General features: G+C 39.0%; 2 protein-coding genes across 2 annotated transcripts in view; both read left to right on the top strand.

Annotated features, from left to right (window-relative positions):
* Positions 1-13,957, top strand: part of LOC107104301 (microtubule-associated protein 1S-like) — a 16,822-nt gene extending 2,865 nt beyond the window's left edge. The window contains exons 2-10 of the mRNA XM_015404283.1: positions 188-283; positions 1,770-1,852; positions 4,553-4,690; positions 5,363-5,864; positions 7,638-7,724; positions 7,832-10,287; positions 11,279-11,420; positions 11,508-11,725; positions 11,887-13,957. Of these exons, the coding sequence (XP_015259769.1) occupies positions 188-283; positions 1,770-1,852; positions 4,553-4,690; positions 5,363-5,864; positions 7,638-7,724; positions 7,832-10,287; positions 11,279-11,420; positions 11,508-11,725; positions 11,887-12,042 (3,878 nt within the window). The 3' untranslated portion in view covers positions 12,043-13,957. The remainder of the gene's footprint in view (positions 1-187; positions 284-1,769; positions 1,853-4,552; positions 4,691-5,362; positions 5,865-7,637; positions 7,725-7,831; positions 10,288-11,278; positions 11,421-11,507; positions 11,726-11,886) is intronic.
* An 822-nt stretch (positions 13,958-14,779) lies between these two features.
* The window catches only part of LOC107104295 (interferon-induced protein 44-like), a 6,589-nt gene continuing 5,860 nt past the window's right edge, over positions 14,780-15,508 (top strand). The window contains exon 1 of the mRNA XM_015404274.1: positions 14,780-14,824. Within this exon, the coding sequence (XP_015259760.1) occupies positions 14,811-14,824 (14 nt within the window). The 5' untranslated portion in view covers positions 14,780-14,810. The remainder of the gene's footprint in view (positions 14,825-15,508) is intronic.

Genomic DNA, 15,508 nt, shown 5'->3' on the forward strand with positions numbered 1-15,508 from the left:
GAGTTCCTCAAGTGGAATCGTTTTAGTTTCACCTGGTTTAATTTTGTAAAAATTATTCTATATTGAACCTTTTGCGATCCAATAATTAATTGATTAATCGAAAAAATACTGGACAGATTAAAGGATTTAAAAAAAATTATCGTTGGGGTACCAGCGGAGACAGGTAATTTATCTTTTATGCCCTCAGGTATACGGTCATGGGACGTGGACTTAAAATCCTGCAACCTGAATCTGTTTCTACAGGAGTTCCTCTCCCATCACACGGCATCTTTTAAAGGTGCAGGTAAGGAGCTTTTCTTTGGAGACCGAAGAGCCCGTTCACGCCAGGTTTACAAATGCACTCAAAGTGTTGGTCAGGCACCAGCACAGCTGCTGTGGGGTCACTCAGGAAGGAAGGAAGGAAGGAAGGAAGGAAAGTGAGAAGCAGTTTGCTGATTGTTAGGCATGGGTGTAACCTTAGTGAAGAAAACAATAAGGACCTGATGCAAGGTATGTGAACTCTGTGTCTGTTTTACAGTATTTTATCACGCACAACTATTTAAAGATGAAGTTAAAGAAACTGATTAAAATTTAGGGTGGAAAAAGTCACGAGTATATGTTTGTTTCTCTGAGTTGGACCCATCTTCATTCAAATGGAGCAAATGGAAAGTGCAACGGTTGCTTTGTTGGAAATGCATTCATTGGCTTTCTTGCCAAAAGTTAGATATAAGAGGATCAATAAGGCTCTCAAGTGTTCACTGTGATTATGTAGCTGAATCTTGCAGCTGAAAAGGTAGTGGAAATTAGCTTTGTTTGCACCACAGAGATGAGCCAGAGCCATGGAAAACAACAAAGAGGCATAAGATACTTTTCTGGAACACAAGGTTTTCTCTTTGTACATAACATTTTATTAAAAAGTGCCTAATATGGCAGAGATTATAATATTTTTTTTTGCCAGCAGTGTAACTTCCAAAAAGCTTGTTTTTGTTTCTACATGGTCTATAGTGTGGTTTGAGAAGAATCTGAGCAAAATGGACATATTATATTAAAACAGAACAGCTATTAACTGCAGTTGAAGAGAAGCAGGTCCAATAGAAACCCCAAAACTGGATAATCCACATGTAGATCATTTACTTCTGAATTTTAAGAGCAAATTTCTGACTTACGTGTCAAAAGGATTTTTCTTTTGAAAAAAAAAAAAAAAGATAGTTGTTAGGATAGTTGTCTACTTCTGAATGCAAAACTTGTGTATCCCCCTATTTAGCAGCACAAGCCTAAAAACAGTGATTTGGCATTAAAATGAACCATAAATCCTCTGACCTGAGAACGATTAAAGCTTTTTAAACACAAAAGAGAAAAACAGCCAGTTATGAAGAATTTAAAAAGTTCTATAAGAAATCTGGCTTCTAAAAAGACAAATATTAATGACTCAAGGATCTTAAGCCATTCTGACAACATCATAAAGCATCATATCACAAGATCAAAATAGTGCTTAACATGTGTTCCTTAAAGCCAGATTATCATGTCCAATTCTGTGACTTTAGAGCCTGAGCCAGTTCCCTTTATACTGAATTTCCACTGTAGATAGAGTAAAACTGGAAGATCATCCTCTGACAGCCATCTGACTCAGCTGTTCTGGTTCCCTTCCTCTTGTTATTTTCAGACTCCTCTCCCTTTTGATCTTCTTAAGTATTTCCCAAACACTCTGACTGTTGTGTTTCTGCTTTCTTCTATCCTTTTTTTTCCTCTGGGTCCATCGCTACCTGCGTCTAATATTTCTGCCTCATCAGGGCAGAAGTGTCTTCGCCACTGTACCAAAGTGTTGGACACGCAGGTGCTGATCAGTCCTTCTCAGGAACTGGCTTATTCTGAGGTAAAAAATATTTTTTTCTTTTTGAATATGATGTTAATATTAAAGCTTGGGATTCATTGTAAAGCGGTTTGAGATTATTTATCTCTTCTTTTGATAGCTATTCAACAGTCTTACTGGAGCAGGACAATAATTCCTCCTCAATAGTGTTACTTTGGCTGAGATTAATAGTAAGAAGGAGTCAGGAGTAAATGGATATTTGTAATACTACAAATATAAGCTACATTAGCTCATCCTAATGTGCTATCCTGAGGATGATAGCTGGTATTATTTGGACAGTATATGAAAAGCCTCTATTGTTTTTTTTTTTGCCACTCTTCGGTTTATTTGGGACTAAGAGGACAGAGAGTCAAACTGGACTCTTGTAATACATGATGCTTACATAATTGTACAAAAAAAATCTTGAAAGAATCAAAGTTTTTGGTCTCGCTGATCATACATTATGAAGCATCACTGATTGTATTTCCATTCTGATGACATACCTCTTCTTTACTAAAAAAATATGATCCACATAATCAGCCCAAAAGGGGCGCTGTCCACATAGACAGTTTACACTAGGATGCTATTTGTTTGATGCCTTGAATTATAATGGGATTTGTTTGTTTCTCTGACTCACATTGTAAAGTAGAAGAGCACTAGAAGTGTGCAGACCTCCACAAAATAGCTAATTTGCCCTGACATATTGTCAGTTCCACCTTTAGTTAATACTAAAAAAATCCTGGATCCAAATTAAGTTCCAGATCATCACCAAAATTAAATGGATTGTTTCTTGGATTGAGGTGCCCTTTATCCATCCATCAATTAATTTTCTGTCACGAGGTTTTGTGCCTATCTTGAGCTGTCATTGAGCGAAAGGAAGGGTCCACCCTGGACAGGTCGCCAGTCAATCGTAGGGTAACACAAAGACAACCAGGACATCCGCATCCACGTCATCCATTCATTCATCCTGTCCGCTGAACTGCTGCTAGTTTTACTCACATGCCTGGAAGATGTCTAGTGCTACTACCACAGATGATCTCGCTCTGGAAATGGAATTAAACGATTCAGATTAGCTAGTCAAATGAATAGAAGAGGTAGAGCGTAGCCGGCTGTGGCCCGGGCTTCCTGTTACAACTCCACTCCGGTTCTCGGATGACGACATACTCACGCCGCTTTGTTTTTAAAAGATATAAATATAAAAAATATAAATGTGGATGTCTAGGGGACAGTGATTCGCTTACATGTTATGAATGCTGGTGTACCATAAATGATACATTATGAACAGTTTAGTTTGTGCCTTCAAGTCGTTTCCCCATAGCAAGACGTTAGTTGGATATAACCTAACCAAATATCTTCAGAACAGCTCCAAATGACACAAAACTCATATGGGTGAGTAGAACATGATGTAATAACGTAAAATCAAGGGGCCAATGTAAAAAAAAAATGCAGGTTGGTTTGGTTTCACACCAAACCAACCTGCAATGTTTGTTAAAGAAAAGCTCTTCTCTGACCTAATCAAAGCGTAAGGTTCTAGTTGAAGTCCAAGTAGAGTTATGATGAACTGGAAAGGTCTTTTCCTGCATTCTTCACTGTCAAGCTACCGCTGGTGTAGAGGTATAATGTAATGGTATCTAGATGTTTTTAGGACTTAACATTTTGAAAATTGTTTTCAACAGTGATCTTTGCAGTCTTTTCTCCGTATTACCATGCTGCTCAATTCCACTGATCTGTTTTTATTCACTGGATTGCCGATACACAAAAAAACTGAAATCACCTGCCGCCATCTTGGCAATCCCCATTTTCAACGAGTCTTGCCATAATAATTGTTGTAATGTAATGTATTTGCCATTACAATGCAATCAATACATGTTTATTACATGTACATCATCAATCTTGCAGATTTGACACATCATCAGATAGTATGTGTCTGTGTATGGGTGTAATATTCATGATATATAGGTACAGAATTATTATGCTCCATTAAAACATTAATTTGGTTGTGATGGATTTGAATGATACATGTATGTTTTATTGCATGATTTATACATTCTTCTTTTTTTTTTTTTTTTACCTTAAATGACAGTAATCTAAAGTAATCTAAATTCATGCTATAAAAAAGCAGGTTTGTGCCAAAGTGATGACTTTATCTTTATTTTAAAAGTCTTAAGCCCCCCTGAAAAGTAGATAATCCTTGTTTGATGCTTTAGCTGACCGGTCTAACTAGGGAGTAACAATATGGCGTACCAGTAATATGAGTCACGTCAAGTCTAGCTGTCTGTAGCTGAATATAAAATCATGCCAGATCGTTATTACCGGTATACCCCAAGGAAACACAAAGTCATTAAATATGAATAAGAAGCAATAAAAGATGAGTTTATCACAAGGGTTTTTATGAGGGATACGAAAAATGTGTCTAACTCTGCACAACTGTGGATCATTTCATACAGATATGATTCTTTTAAGGAATATCAGTTTTTTATTACCATAGTTTCATGTAATTAGTGAATTGAGAGCATTCCTTTGTCCACTATTACCAGCCTTTGTTTAAAAATCCAAATAATTATCAACATTAGCTTACAAGGATTTATTTCTGCTGAATAAGTATCATCTGTATCTGTAACATGCACCCTTAGCATGTAAAAGAAGCTTTTTTTTAATCACTTCTTGTTCAAAATTTCTGATTTTTGACCTAATCGGATTTTTCCTCCTCTGTTGCCCCATCAGGTTTTCTCGCTGCTGTCCAGGGATTCTGCTCATAAGCTGCTGATTTTGGCTGGCCTTAGCCTGGAGGAAAGTGGAGAGCTGCTCTTTCACAGAGGGCAGTTTTCTCCTGACCATCTGAGACAAATAATAACAGAGCAGGTACGACACAATAATCCCTTTGCTTTTTTTGCTAAATGCTTCTGTAAAAGTCTTCAAACTTGGAAAAAAAAAGTCCAGTGGATTGTTTTTTTACTTTTTTGGAATGCTTCTGTAAATGTTAATCCGTTACATCACTTAAGTAACTTTGTGTTTGTTAACAATGAGCAACCGGTGAAATAAGCTTTTAAATGTGGATGGGAATTTAAATTTAAAGAAAAAATAAAATAGAAATATAAGAATATTTGGGACCTTGTTTAAATCACTCTCTGAAATATGAGTGAATTTCAGTTTAAAACAATGATATATGATATGATATATATGATATCTTTAATAAGTCACTGTATTTGAGTTAAAGTGTCGGCATTTAAAAAGCACAACTTAATTAAATCACGATGTCTTAAAAAATTAGTGCAAAGTTATGTCTTTGTTTCTGGGAATGGGACATTCTTTTTGCATTTATTATAAAGTTAAGAATTTTAGATGCTCAAGATGCTTGAGTTTTTATCCATATTCTAAAAAAAAGTATTTTATGTTTGGTATTATGAAAAAAAAAAAAAAAAACGTCTAAACTGCACAGAATTGATCACATTTCAGTTGTTTAACTGTACTTTATTTTGTATGCCTTGATTAAAAAGTAGATGTATGTACACTTAAGATAATTTCTGTCTTCAGTTCCTAGATCACAGGAGCTGTGTTTCCCTTACCAAAACCAATCTAACCCTCAGTTGTCCTAACATCGGACACTGGAGAAAGATCCTCTTAGGAAACTCTTCCCTGCAGGGTCCCTTCACTCTGCATATCAACCCCCCTGAGGTACTGGCAGCCATGGAATCTCTGGGGGATTTTACATCACTCATCTCTGGAACCATTTGCCCTACCTCTCCGTTTGACCTGCTGTCACCTCCCACCACAGTGGGCTTCCTCAAGCTGTCCCGCCCTTGCTGCTATGTGTTCCCTGCCGGGCGCGGTGACTGCGCCTTTTTTGCGGTTAATGGGTTCACCGTGCTGGTAGATGGAGGCTCAGACTCTCAGGCCTGTTTCTGGAAGCTGGTACGGCACCTGGACAGAGTTGATGCAGTTTTGTTGACTCACATAGGGACAGAGAACCTTCCTGGTGCCGTCTCATTCCTGGAAAGGAAGGTGGCTGAGAAGGAGCTAAGCAATGATGTCAAAGGTAAGAAAACACTTTCTCATTTCTCAGGCCAAAAGTGCACTTTGCCAGTCAGGAGCCTTTTTTAATTCTAAAAACAAGAATTGAGAGCAAACTATGAATGTATTGTGATTAATTGAAAACTTAAGACACACTTTAAAATATTTACCAAGATGAACAGTTAAATAGATTTAAATCTCACTTAGCTAACTTCAGAGAAAACTGTGCAAATGTTCAGTTGGGACTTTCTTAGTGATCATTTGCTTAGGGTAGTACTAAACAGGGGTTACAGTCCCATAATCCAAAAATTATATTTTTAAAAACTGGGCTGTTTGGCTTGGGGGGGGGGTGGGATGAGGGACTCACTCAAGATTTCATTCATGTATAACTGCCACTGGTTGTCATCAAATAATGTTCTGGCCTGAATCTGTCTTGATACTGTATTTGACCATATTTGTTGGTACGACGGAGGGGTTTTGGTGCTAGAGACCCTCCTTTCTAAAGACTGACTCACGTTGGGACTGAGTCAATGTGTCAATGTGCTTCTGAGTGCACATTGACACTGCTGGTAAACTCTGATAAAGTTAAAAGTATCCTGAAGATTTAGCAGGTTAGCACTCTCAGAGGCTGAAAACCCTACTGCAGACTGTCATCTACAGAAGTTCTCTGATTACCTATAAATGGCCCTTTTTAATAGGTGAGACTGCCTCAGAGTGCAGAAAGTAGATTAAGGACTTTGTGGACTGGTGCCACCAGAACCATCCCCTGATCGTTGGGGGAAAACCAGGAATCAGGAGGTGTATTATCCCAGGAGCAGACCTAAAACACTGAAACTGGGGAACAGGGAACTCACTTTCCCTCACTTATGATTCAACTCATAAATATCTGGTTGTTCACATGACCAATAAACTGGAATGGAGTCACAACACTGCTGGTCTTTACATAAAAAGTCTGCATAGACGTTATCTTTTTAGCTGATATATTTTTGTCATGATCTAGACGCGGATGACTGGCTTATTACTCATCCCATTCACATGCCTAGCTCCTGGACCTCTGAGCTTGCCTGCTCCCGTTCTGATCTGTTTGCCTGACCTGTATTCAAACTCCTGTTTGATTCTGCATGTTTATCAAACCTGGAACTGCTTCCTGACACCATCCTGGATTTTCCTTCGGTTCCTCTTCGTACCTCTGATCTTCTGGCCTGGTATTCCTGTGCACATCCTCGACACCAGCTTTGGCTTCTCTTGATTATCCTGTCTTCCTTCGTCTGCTTGAATCTGATGTCCAGCCTGTTCTTTAGTCTTCGGGGCTTCTTGAATGGTCCCAACTTTAATGTTCCTGATAACCTTTTGAAAAATTCTAAAAGTGGAATCTGTGACACAAAAACTAACTATTTTTAATTGCTCCAGTATTTCTTGAAAGAGCAGTGGTCCAACATCCAGCCAGAATCGGCTAGGATCATATTGATGGCAACAAAAAAGCACAAGGCCTCTTACAGACATCTTACCCAATAATAGACGGGGTGTATGAATTTATTTAAGAATTTATATACAGGTCTGAGAAAACCCGCAATAACTTAAAACTTCACCACCCTATTAGTGTTCTTAAAGTTCATTCAAGTTGATTGATGAACCCTAACTTCACCAAAGATGAACATTTAAAACACCATTAAATGTTCAAAATAAATATACTGCTATGTTAATGATAACTGTATGTAAACTATGACGGTAACTGCATGTGCTGCTTGCATAATTTATATTGTAATGTCCTTATTTCTGTATAACATTCTTTATACAGATGACTTGTCGAAGAGGCTGATCTCTCCAGAGCTAGGAGTGGTTTTCTTTAATGCCCCCAACAAGTTGCAGGCAGAACAACATTCTCGTGAGTTTTTTTTAATTTTAAAAACTGTATTTATATTTGCTATTTTATTCTTATTTTTTTAACGACAGAAAAGTGATACAAGTTATCAATCTTTTTTCTTGCTCAAGTTACAGACAATATACTGAAGAGCACACAGCAGGCAGCTATAACCTTAGAGCTCTTGAAGAAGTTAGAAATCAGGCCACAACCAATGTTTCGACCACAAGGCACTCCCATAAAGCCACTCACCTTGTTTCAAAAGATGGGAGTGGGACAGCTGGATTTATACATCCTCAGCCCTGGCAAGAACAGCCAGGAGTATGAAATCTTCTTGCAAAACTGGCCCAATGGAGACCCGTCATTGTCACAAAGTCTCCCTCTCACTGCACAGGTTTCTGTTTCTGCCCTGCTCGTGTGGCATCCAGCATGCCCCCAAGAGAAGGTGGTTAGAGTGCTGTTCCCTGGCGCAACTCCACAAGCTAAACTGTTGCAGGGGCTGGAAAAGCTCAAGGGATTGGACTTTCTTCAGAGGCCAACAGTAACCACCGGAGACCTTGAAAGACAGGGTGAGGACATGAAAGCTAAAAGAATGGAGAGCCTGGACAGTGGCCGCACATTAGGGAAAGATGTAGCATCCAAGCGGGGGAAAGAAAGAGAAACTAGAGAGGAGGGAAAGGATGTATTAGTGAAAGAAAAGGTAAAGACATCAAGTGGAACCAAAGATACTGATAAAACTAAAATCAAGGAGGTGGGTCTAAAACGTAAGCCCTCACTTTCAGAGAAGAATACTTTAAAGAAAGGATCAGCAAAGGATGGAAAAAAAGAAGAGAAGGCTGGTAATAAAGAGGAGAATAATGTTAAAAGGACTGAGCAGATTAAAAGAGATGGGGTCCTCTTAAAACCCAAGCGGGACAATAAAGCTAAACCCAAAAAGGATACAAGAAACGACAAAACAGGAGAAAAGAAAACACAAAAGTCATCAGAAAGCGATGACAAGAAAGGACATACAAATAACTCATCAGAACAAAAACGAGGTTCTTTGTCAAAAATCACAGAGCCAGAGCCCCTTTGTTTAGACAAACAGAATAACAAGAGAGAGACAGAAGCTAAGGAGAAGCAATACGACTCCAAGGTGTCTACCCCTGAGGATATGACAGCTGATTTTCTTAGGCTGCAGAAGGAAAGCGAACTGGAAAAAGCTGAGAGTGAAACACTTACCTATGGTGATTTAGAATGTGAAAAGATCCTTGGAGGCGTTAGTGAAGATGAATACAATGTAAAGCCTGGAAGGTTAACTGAGGAAGCAGTAGGTGGGTTGGAAATAGTGAAAGTAGAGATTGGTGACAGTTTAGTGCAAACTATCCCCGGGAAGAGTGAAAAAACAGAAGCAGACCTCCTACAAAACTGTCCAGAACAGCTGTTTAAATCTAGTAAACCTGCAAAAGTTGTGGGATTTCCATCACCTTTGAACAAGTCATACAAGAGTGAGCAAACGGACCAGCTGGACACAACCCCAACTGAGTACACGCTCCTGGATGGGGCTTTGAGACACTCTCCTCCCTCTCACACCTCTCCAGAAAACCAAGCCCCCAACAGTCCTGATGAGGAGACTGTAGAACCAGTTTCCCCTGACTCACGTCCTAACAGCGCGGGCCACACTCCCTACTGCCTGTCCCCGGACGACATGTGGTGCAACAGGGCCACACTCAGCAGGCTTCAGGCTCTCCATTCAGCTGATGCTTGCGAGCCAAATGGATACTCTGGAAAAAGTGAGGAGGTTTGCAAGACCAAAAGTACTGCTGAAAATCCTAAAGAGAAGCATCTTAATTTTCTTTCTTTCGGTACATGTAGGGAGGGTTCTTCAGATCCATCCCCCTCTTTAACCACAACCACCACCACGCACTCTTTACCAGCAGAGGTGGGCTCACCTCAGTCCACAGAAGTAGATGAATCATTATCCATGTCCTTTGAGCAGGGACCAACAATTGGGAGCCATAGAGAAGGGGATGATGGAGTTTATCTCTCCCAATCCAATGGAGGGTATTGTGTAGGAAAGTCTTTACCAGCGAAGAAGCCTCCGAGATCTGTGGGTCAGAGTTCAGAGATGGGGAGACCGACTGCACCCAACACTCTCCATTTTGAGGCATCCGCTCACGACGTGGACCTCTGTTTGGTTTCTCCTTGTGAGTTTAAGCATTTCAAACCCCCTGACTCAAGCTCGGGTACCAGTGAGGCCTCCAAAGAAGTGAGTGGTCCAAATCATCAAGGCAACAACAATAACGTCCCAAAGGACAGGTCACCCAGTGAGTCAAATGCCCCTGTCTGCACAGAAGACTGCCCGTCCACCACAGCAGATGGAGCTTTAGATTCTGATTCTGATGATTCATGTAGCGACCCCTCTAACTCACCATGTAACAACGACATGAGTCAGACTCTGCCCCCAGACCCCCTGCCAGCCCCTCTCAGAGACAGTCCACCCCTGCCTCCTCTTCCCGACACCTCAATGCCAGTTCCTCAGTCTAACTCTGAAGCTCATGGGAAGAGAGCAAAATCCTCTTCATTCCGTGGGAAAAAATTACAGGGGGTGAGTGTGTCACATTCACACACATGAAAACATTCTTGTAATTTTATTTCTTCTGACTTCTAAATGCCGCTGGTTGCAGTTGGTTTTATTGTAGGGGTATGAGTGTAAAGGGACTGAGTAGAAATTTATCTCAAACCTTTCAAATGTTTATCTCAAAAATATTTTCAATGTTATTTATAGTTTTTTTTCCTACACTTAAAGGTATAGAGGACGATCTTTTATTTCTGGGTGGATCATCAAAATAAGTGGTCCTCCTAATTGTCAGTCATTCTGGCCGTCCTACATGCTCGTTAGCTATCTTTGGCTGCGCATGCGCACTTTCAGGGGTATATCTGTTGTGAGTCACCCTGGTTCTTTGTAAATGGCCGGGGGCCGTTGGAGAAAAAGTGTCTGCCTCAGAAGAGGCAGATATATCCCAGAATGCTTTGGGCGGAGAGCTCTCTTCGCAAAGCATTATGGGATTTGCTGTCACAGCAGCCTGCTGTCGCTACCCGACAATGGCAAATGATAACAAAATGGGGAGGAGTTACATGACCAACAGATCAAAAAGCAGTGATCATCTGTCCAAACAGTCAGTTAACCAAGTTTGCTATAAAGTCCACTATACAGTCCTCAATGTATGTGCACACAGTACGCTTGTATGAGCTATGAGAACAGCACATTTAAACGGGAGCATAAGGAGAAATGGGGTTGTGCATGCTCTTGTACTTGCATCTTTTTAAAGTGGAGAGGGCGGGTCTTTTAAAAATCCTCCATAATACTTTTAATGAATTTTGCACTACTTTTTGCTCATATTTTACATAATACCCTAGAGAAATCGATGATTATTTTATGCCTGGACAAAACAAATGTAAAAAAAAAATAAAAAATCAGCAGTTTGCATCACTCATCTGTTAACATCAGTAATATCAATAATATAAGTTGTTCTTTTCATGGAGATCATTTCATTCATTCTTTAAATTATATGTTGAACTTTTTGTTTTACCACCAGATCATTGATACTCCCCAAAAATCAGGCTCAGGAAAAAATAAAACAGGCAGCCAAAGTGGAACCATGAGGGTGAATCTCCCCTCAACTCGAACACTTTCCTCCAACAGTCGTTCTGCACCAGCAAAAGCATCACCAGCTCCTGGTATGTTATTTAAAACAAGAATCCCCCTATTGATCAGGCTAACTGAAATGTTCACATTCTTTGGTTTTCTATTGTCCCTCCTGTTAGGCTCCAAGGCTCCCTCTGCTGGTGAAGTCAGTATTTATGTGGACCTAACTTATATTCCATCTGGAGCCTCCTCTGCCACAGTCACTGAGGACTTCTTCAGGTGCATACGCTCTTCCTGCTACATCATCAGTGGCAATAGTCTGGAGCGGGAGAAGCTAATGAGACAAACTCTGGATGCTCTGCTTGAGGGCAAGGCATCTTGGCCAGAAATCATGCAGGTAAAGAAAAAGAACGAAATACTAACTTAACTTGAGGCTCGTGAGTTTAAAGCCTGCCTGCAACAACACAGACAGAGAATACACAAGTAACAAATTGTTTCTTGCTTGTACTGATGAAATAACCCACTAATATCTGAATTTCTCCTTCTCTGTGTGCCCAGGTGACAGTGATACCCACCTTTGAATCTGTGTCAATGCAGGAGTGGTACCAACAAACTCTGGACAGGCAACGGGAGCTGAACATCACTGTTCTGGGATCTAACAGCACGGTGGCCATGCAGGACGAGACTTTTCCTGCCTGTAAAATTGAATTCTGAGGTTGATAACTGATAAAACTTGATGGATAAAGATATGTCTGTTACGGTGAAATTTGAGGACTGGGTAATAGAAAGAAACAGAAATAGAAGTCATGGGGATAAGTTCACACCAACTCTTTGCATGTCAGTGGGAAGTAGCCACTTTATGGGCTTCTTATTGCAGCTAAACTAAAAAAAAAAAGGGTTTGCATGCTTTTTTTGCCCAAAAGACCCTGTTCAAAAGAAAGAGGAGATGAAACAGACCCTGAAGGATCTATGACACTCCTTGAACACAGAGTCCTATGATAGTTGTTGCTGTAGATCACTCAAATTAGCTAACAGAGATGTAAGGCTCTAAGAAAACTTGCATTACAGTTAACAGCTTCTAATACAACATAACATAAACATCACCAAATTTAGACATTTAACAGTGTTTTTAACTGAATGCATTGTATTATAAGAAGAAATGAACCAAACACTTTATCTTCAAGGAGGTCAGATGTATAGTTTGTGTCCAGGTGTTTGTTGTGAGCGCTGTAAGCAGATGTGAGGCTGTGCTGTGTGCTGTGGCTGCTTTTAAAGGTGTTGTGTCACTGTTGCCTTTTTATTGAGATCTGTAGAAGACAGACTCTGATGAACACTTTCTTCGACTTCCAGTCAACCACCAGCGATTGATAATACCTTAATCTGAAGGATCCAGTGATTTTACTCATTTAACAGCATTACAACAATTGTAAAATTGAAACTTGATCTGCAATTGTAATTCTGTAGAAGCTCTTTTAATCATGCAAACTAAGAACTGGGCTTTCGAAAGGTTTTATAGAAATAGATTAAAACTTTGTTTTTTTTTTGCCATAAATTATATAATTGATAAAATAATTATTTGTGTAAATATAAAATAATCTTACTTTATCTTTTAGAAAATATATTTTATTTGAAGTTTAAAATCAAACATTTTTGATGGTGATATTAGGAGCTTTATAGGCTGTAAATAAGTGCAGATATGGTAGAATAATCTTGCAATTAGAACTGACGGTCCGGTTGTGATCAAATTGAAAATTACATTCATAATACTTTTAATATGCAGCTTCATGGTTAACCATTTATACATATTTTTTTCTGTAAAACAGGTTTTTTTTTTTTTTTTTTTTACAAACGTCTACATAGATAAACTACACAACTGGGGCCAGCATTTCTTATTTAAGCCCATGGAAGATGATAAAGGAAATCCTATCACTCAGTTCACATTCAGTTGGCTGCCTGTTTATGTAGCTCCGTTCAATTTCTCCTCCAATCAAGTTGGCTTGCAACACAATGTGTAGTTCTGTATCTTCAAATTTTGTCCAAACTACATTTATCCTCAATTTTGGTTGAATAAATAACCAGTTTTTGTCTGTTGATATTTATTTCTTTCAATTTTTAGCGTGGCACATTACACTTTAACTACCCCAGATTCATTCCACATCAAAATCCTAAGGATGTCATTGTGTGATATGTTTGATTTTTTTTCTCTATGTAGCTTTTTATCTTCAAGTTTGCACAAATATGCATATGACATGATGAATTTTTTAAATACCAAAGCATTAAAAATCACTGAGATGGATCATTGTCATATGAATAACAAAATGCTGCCACCAAACACATGAATCGATTACATTGATTACATACATTTTCTTTAAAGGATCTGACCAGGTGTTTTGGACAAATGCAAATGCAATGAAAAAAAAAGTCCTAAGATTGTAATCACTCATAAGAAAACATTTGTTTTGATTTATTTATCTCTATACCACATTCATGAATGAAGAGAGAAAAGCACTGTGGAAGAGTGTATAATGGTTGAATGAATTTTAAAGAACTTTGTGATCGTAACCAAAAAACAATGTCAAAGTAAATGGGTTGTAACATAAGTAGGAATGCAAGAATAAAAAAAGACATGTGCAACCAAAACCTGTCTTGAGAATCATTAAATGCAAACTTTTGTGCAAGGATGGTCAGCGGTTGTTAAAGGAATGGTCCGATCCGGTCATATTCCGAATTAAAACTTCTAAAAGTACTTTAAATATGAAACTATTACATACTGTCCAATAAATGATAAGTGTTAATTAATTAAGAGTAATTTTCGTTTGAATGTACTTTACTGGACACATCCATGTTTGTCAAAGAACACTACTGCCACCTACAAGTTTCAGACTGCATGGTTCGGTATCGGCTGGTGAACAAGTCCCAATAATGTAGCTGGTGTTTTTCACAATGCGCTATTATCCAAGTCATCTTGAAAACATTCTTCTTCGAAATGTTGGCTAAATATTACGTGTTTTTGTCTCTGGCCAGAAGTTAGATGGCAAATTCTCCCTCTTCCAGTGGGCAATCCAACAACAAGTTGGAGTGAGGTGTTACAATATTTGGGCAAAAATGGTCGGTCAAAAACAATGGCTCAGTGGTTGCGACGAAAATTATTAAATTTTTTTACTAATTGACGCTAAATTCATTAAATCACCACGAATATATTAGCTTTTAGGTAAAAATAATGATCCATTGATTATTCCTTGCTGACCGAACTTTTCCTTTATTGAAGCAAAGAAAGAGCAGAGAGTGATGAAAGCAAGAAACAATAGGTGGGAAAAATAACATGAAAATGAAGATTATCTTATTTCATACAGATGGCAGTCTGGATAGATGTCTGCTGCTGCAAAGTCAAGATAAGAAACAAGAAGACATTAAAAAGAAGCTCCAGCTGATCAATATCATAGTTGTATAGTCGGGGACGAAGATCAGAGGGTTCAAGCAGGATGATCAAACAGATGTAGGTCTGGATGGAGCTAATGAATTAAAAACATTCTTCTACAGATTCAGTTTAGGAACAATGTCTGTATCCTTCTCTCCTGCCCACAATCAGAAACCCCACCCTTTGACCCAAAGCTTCCCTATCATACCTCAAATATTTGAACTTTCACTTCCGTTATGCATGCATTCGCCTCTCTGTTACTGTTTTTAGCAAAATCTGTTTTCTTTGCCTACCCCTTCCACCTGTGTGTCTATAAAGGCCAGGTAAAGAGGCAACTGGAAAGACTGAATTAGAATAAGTCCCCAGGTCCAGATGGTGTGAGCCCCAGATTCCAGAAACCCTTTGCAGAGCAGCTTTGTAGGATCCTCCAGCCCCTTTAACCTTAAACTGACCTAGAAGATGGTTCCAGGGATGTGAAACACCTCCTGCTTTATTCCAGTACCAGAGGAAACTAAGCAGACAGTCCTTGACTATAGACCTGTTGCCCTGACATCCCACATTATGAAGGTCCAACCTGAGACTGCCAGTACAAAATAGACTATTGTCATTTGCAGAAATACTCATATGGATCTACTTTTGGGAAATAAACTCTCTGAGGTGTGAATCCAATAATCCAATTTGAGATGTGAATAGAACTGGGAATGACTGCATAGATATAGATAGAACAGACCTGGGAATGACTCTATAGATATAGATGGAACA

This window comes from Cyprinodon variegatus, unplaced genomic scaffold (genome assembly GCF_000732505.1).
Source record: "Cyprinodon variegatus isolate N-32 unplaced genomic scaffold, C_variegatus-1.0 Scaffold1681, whole genome shotgun sequence".
Lineage (NCBI taxonomy): Eukaryota > Metazoa > Chordata > Actinopteri > Cyprinodontiformes > Cyprinodontidae > Cyprinodon > Cyprinodon variegatus.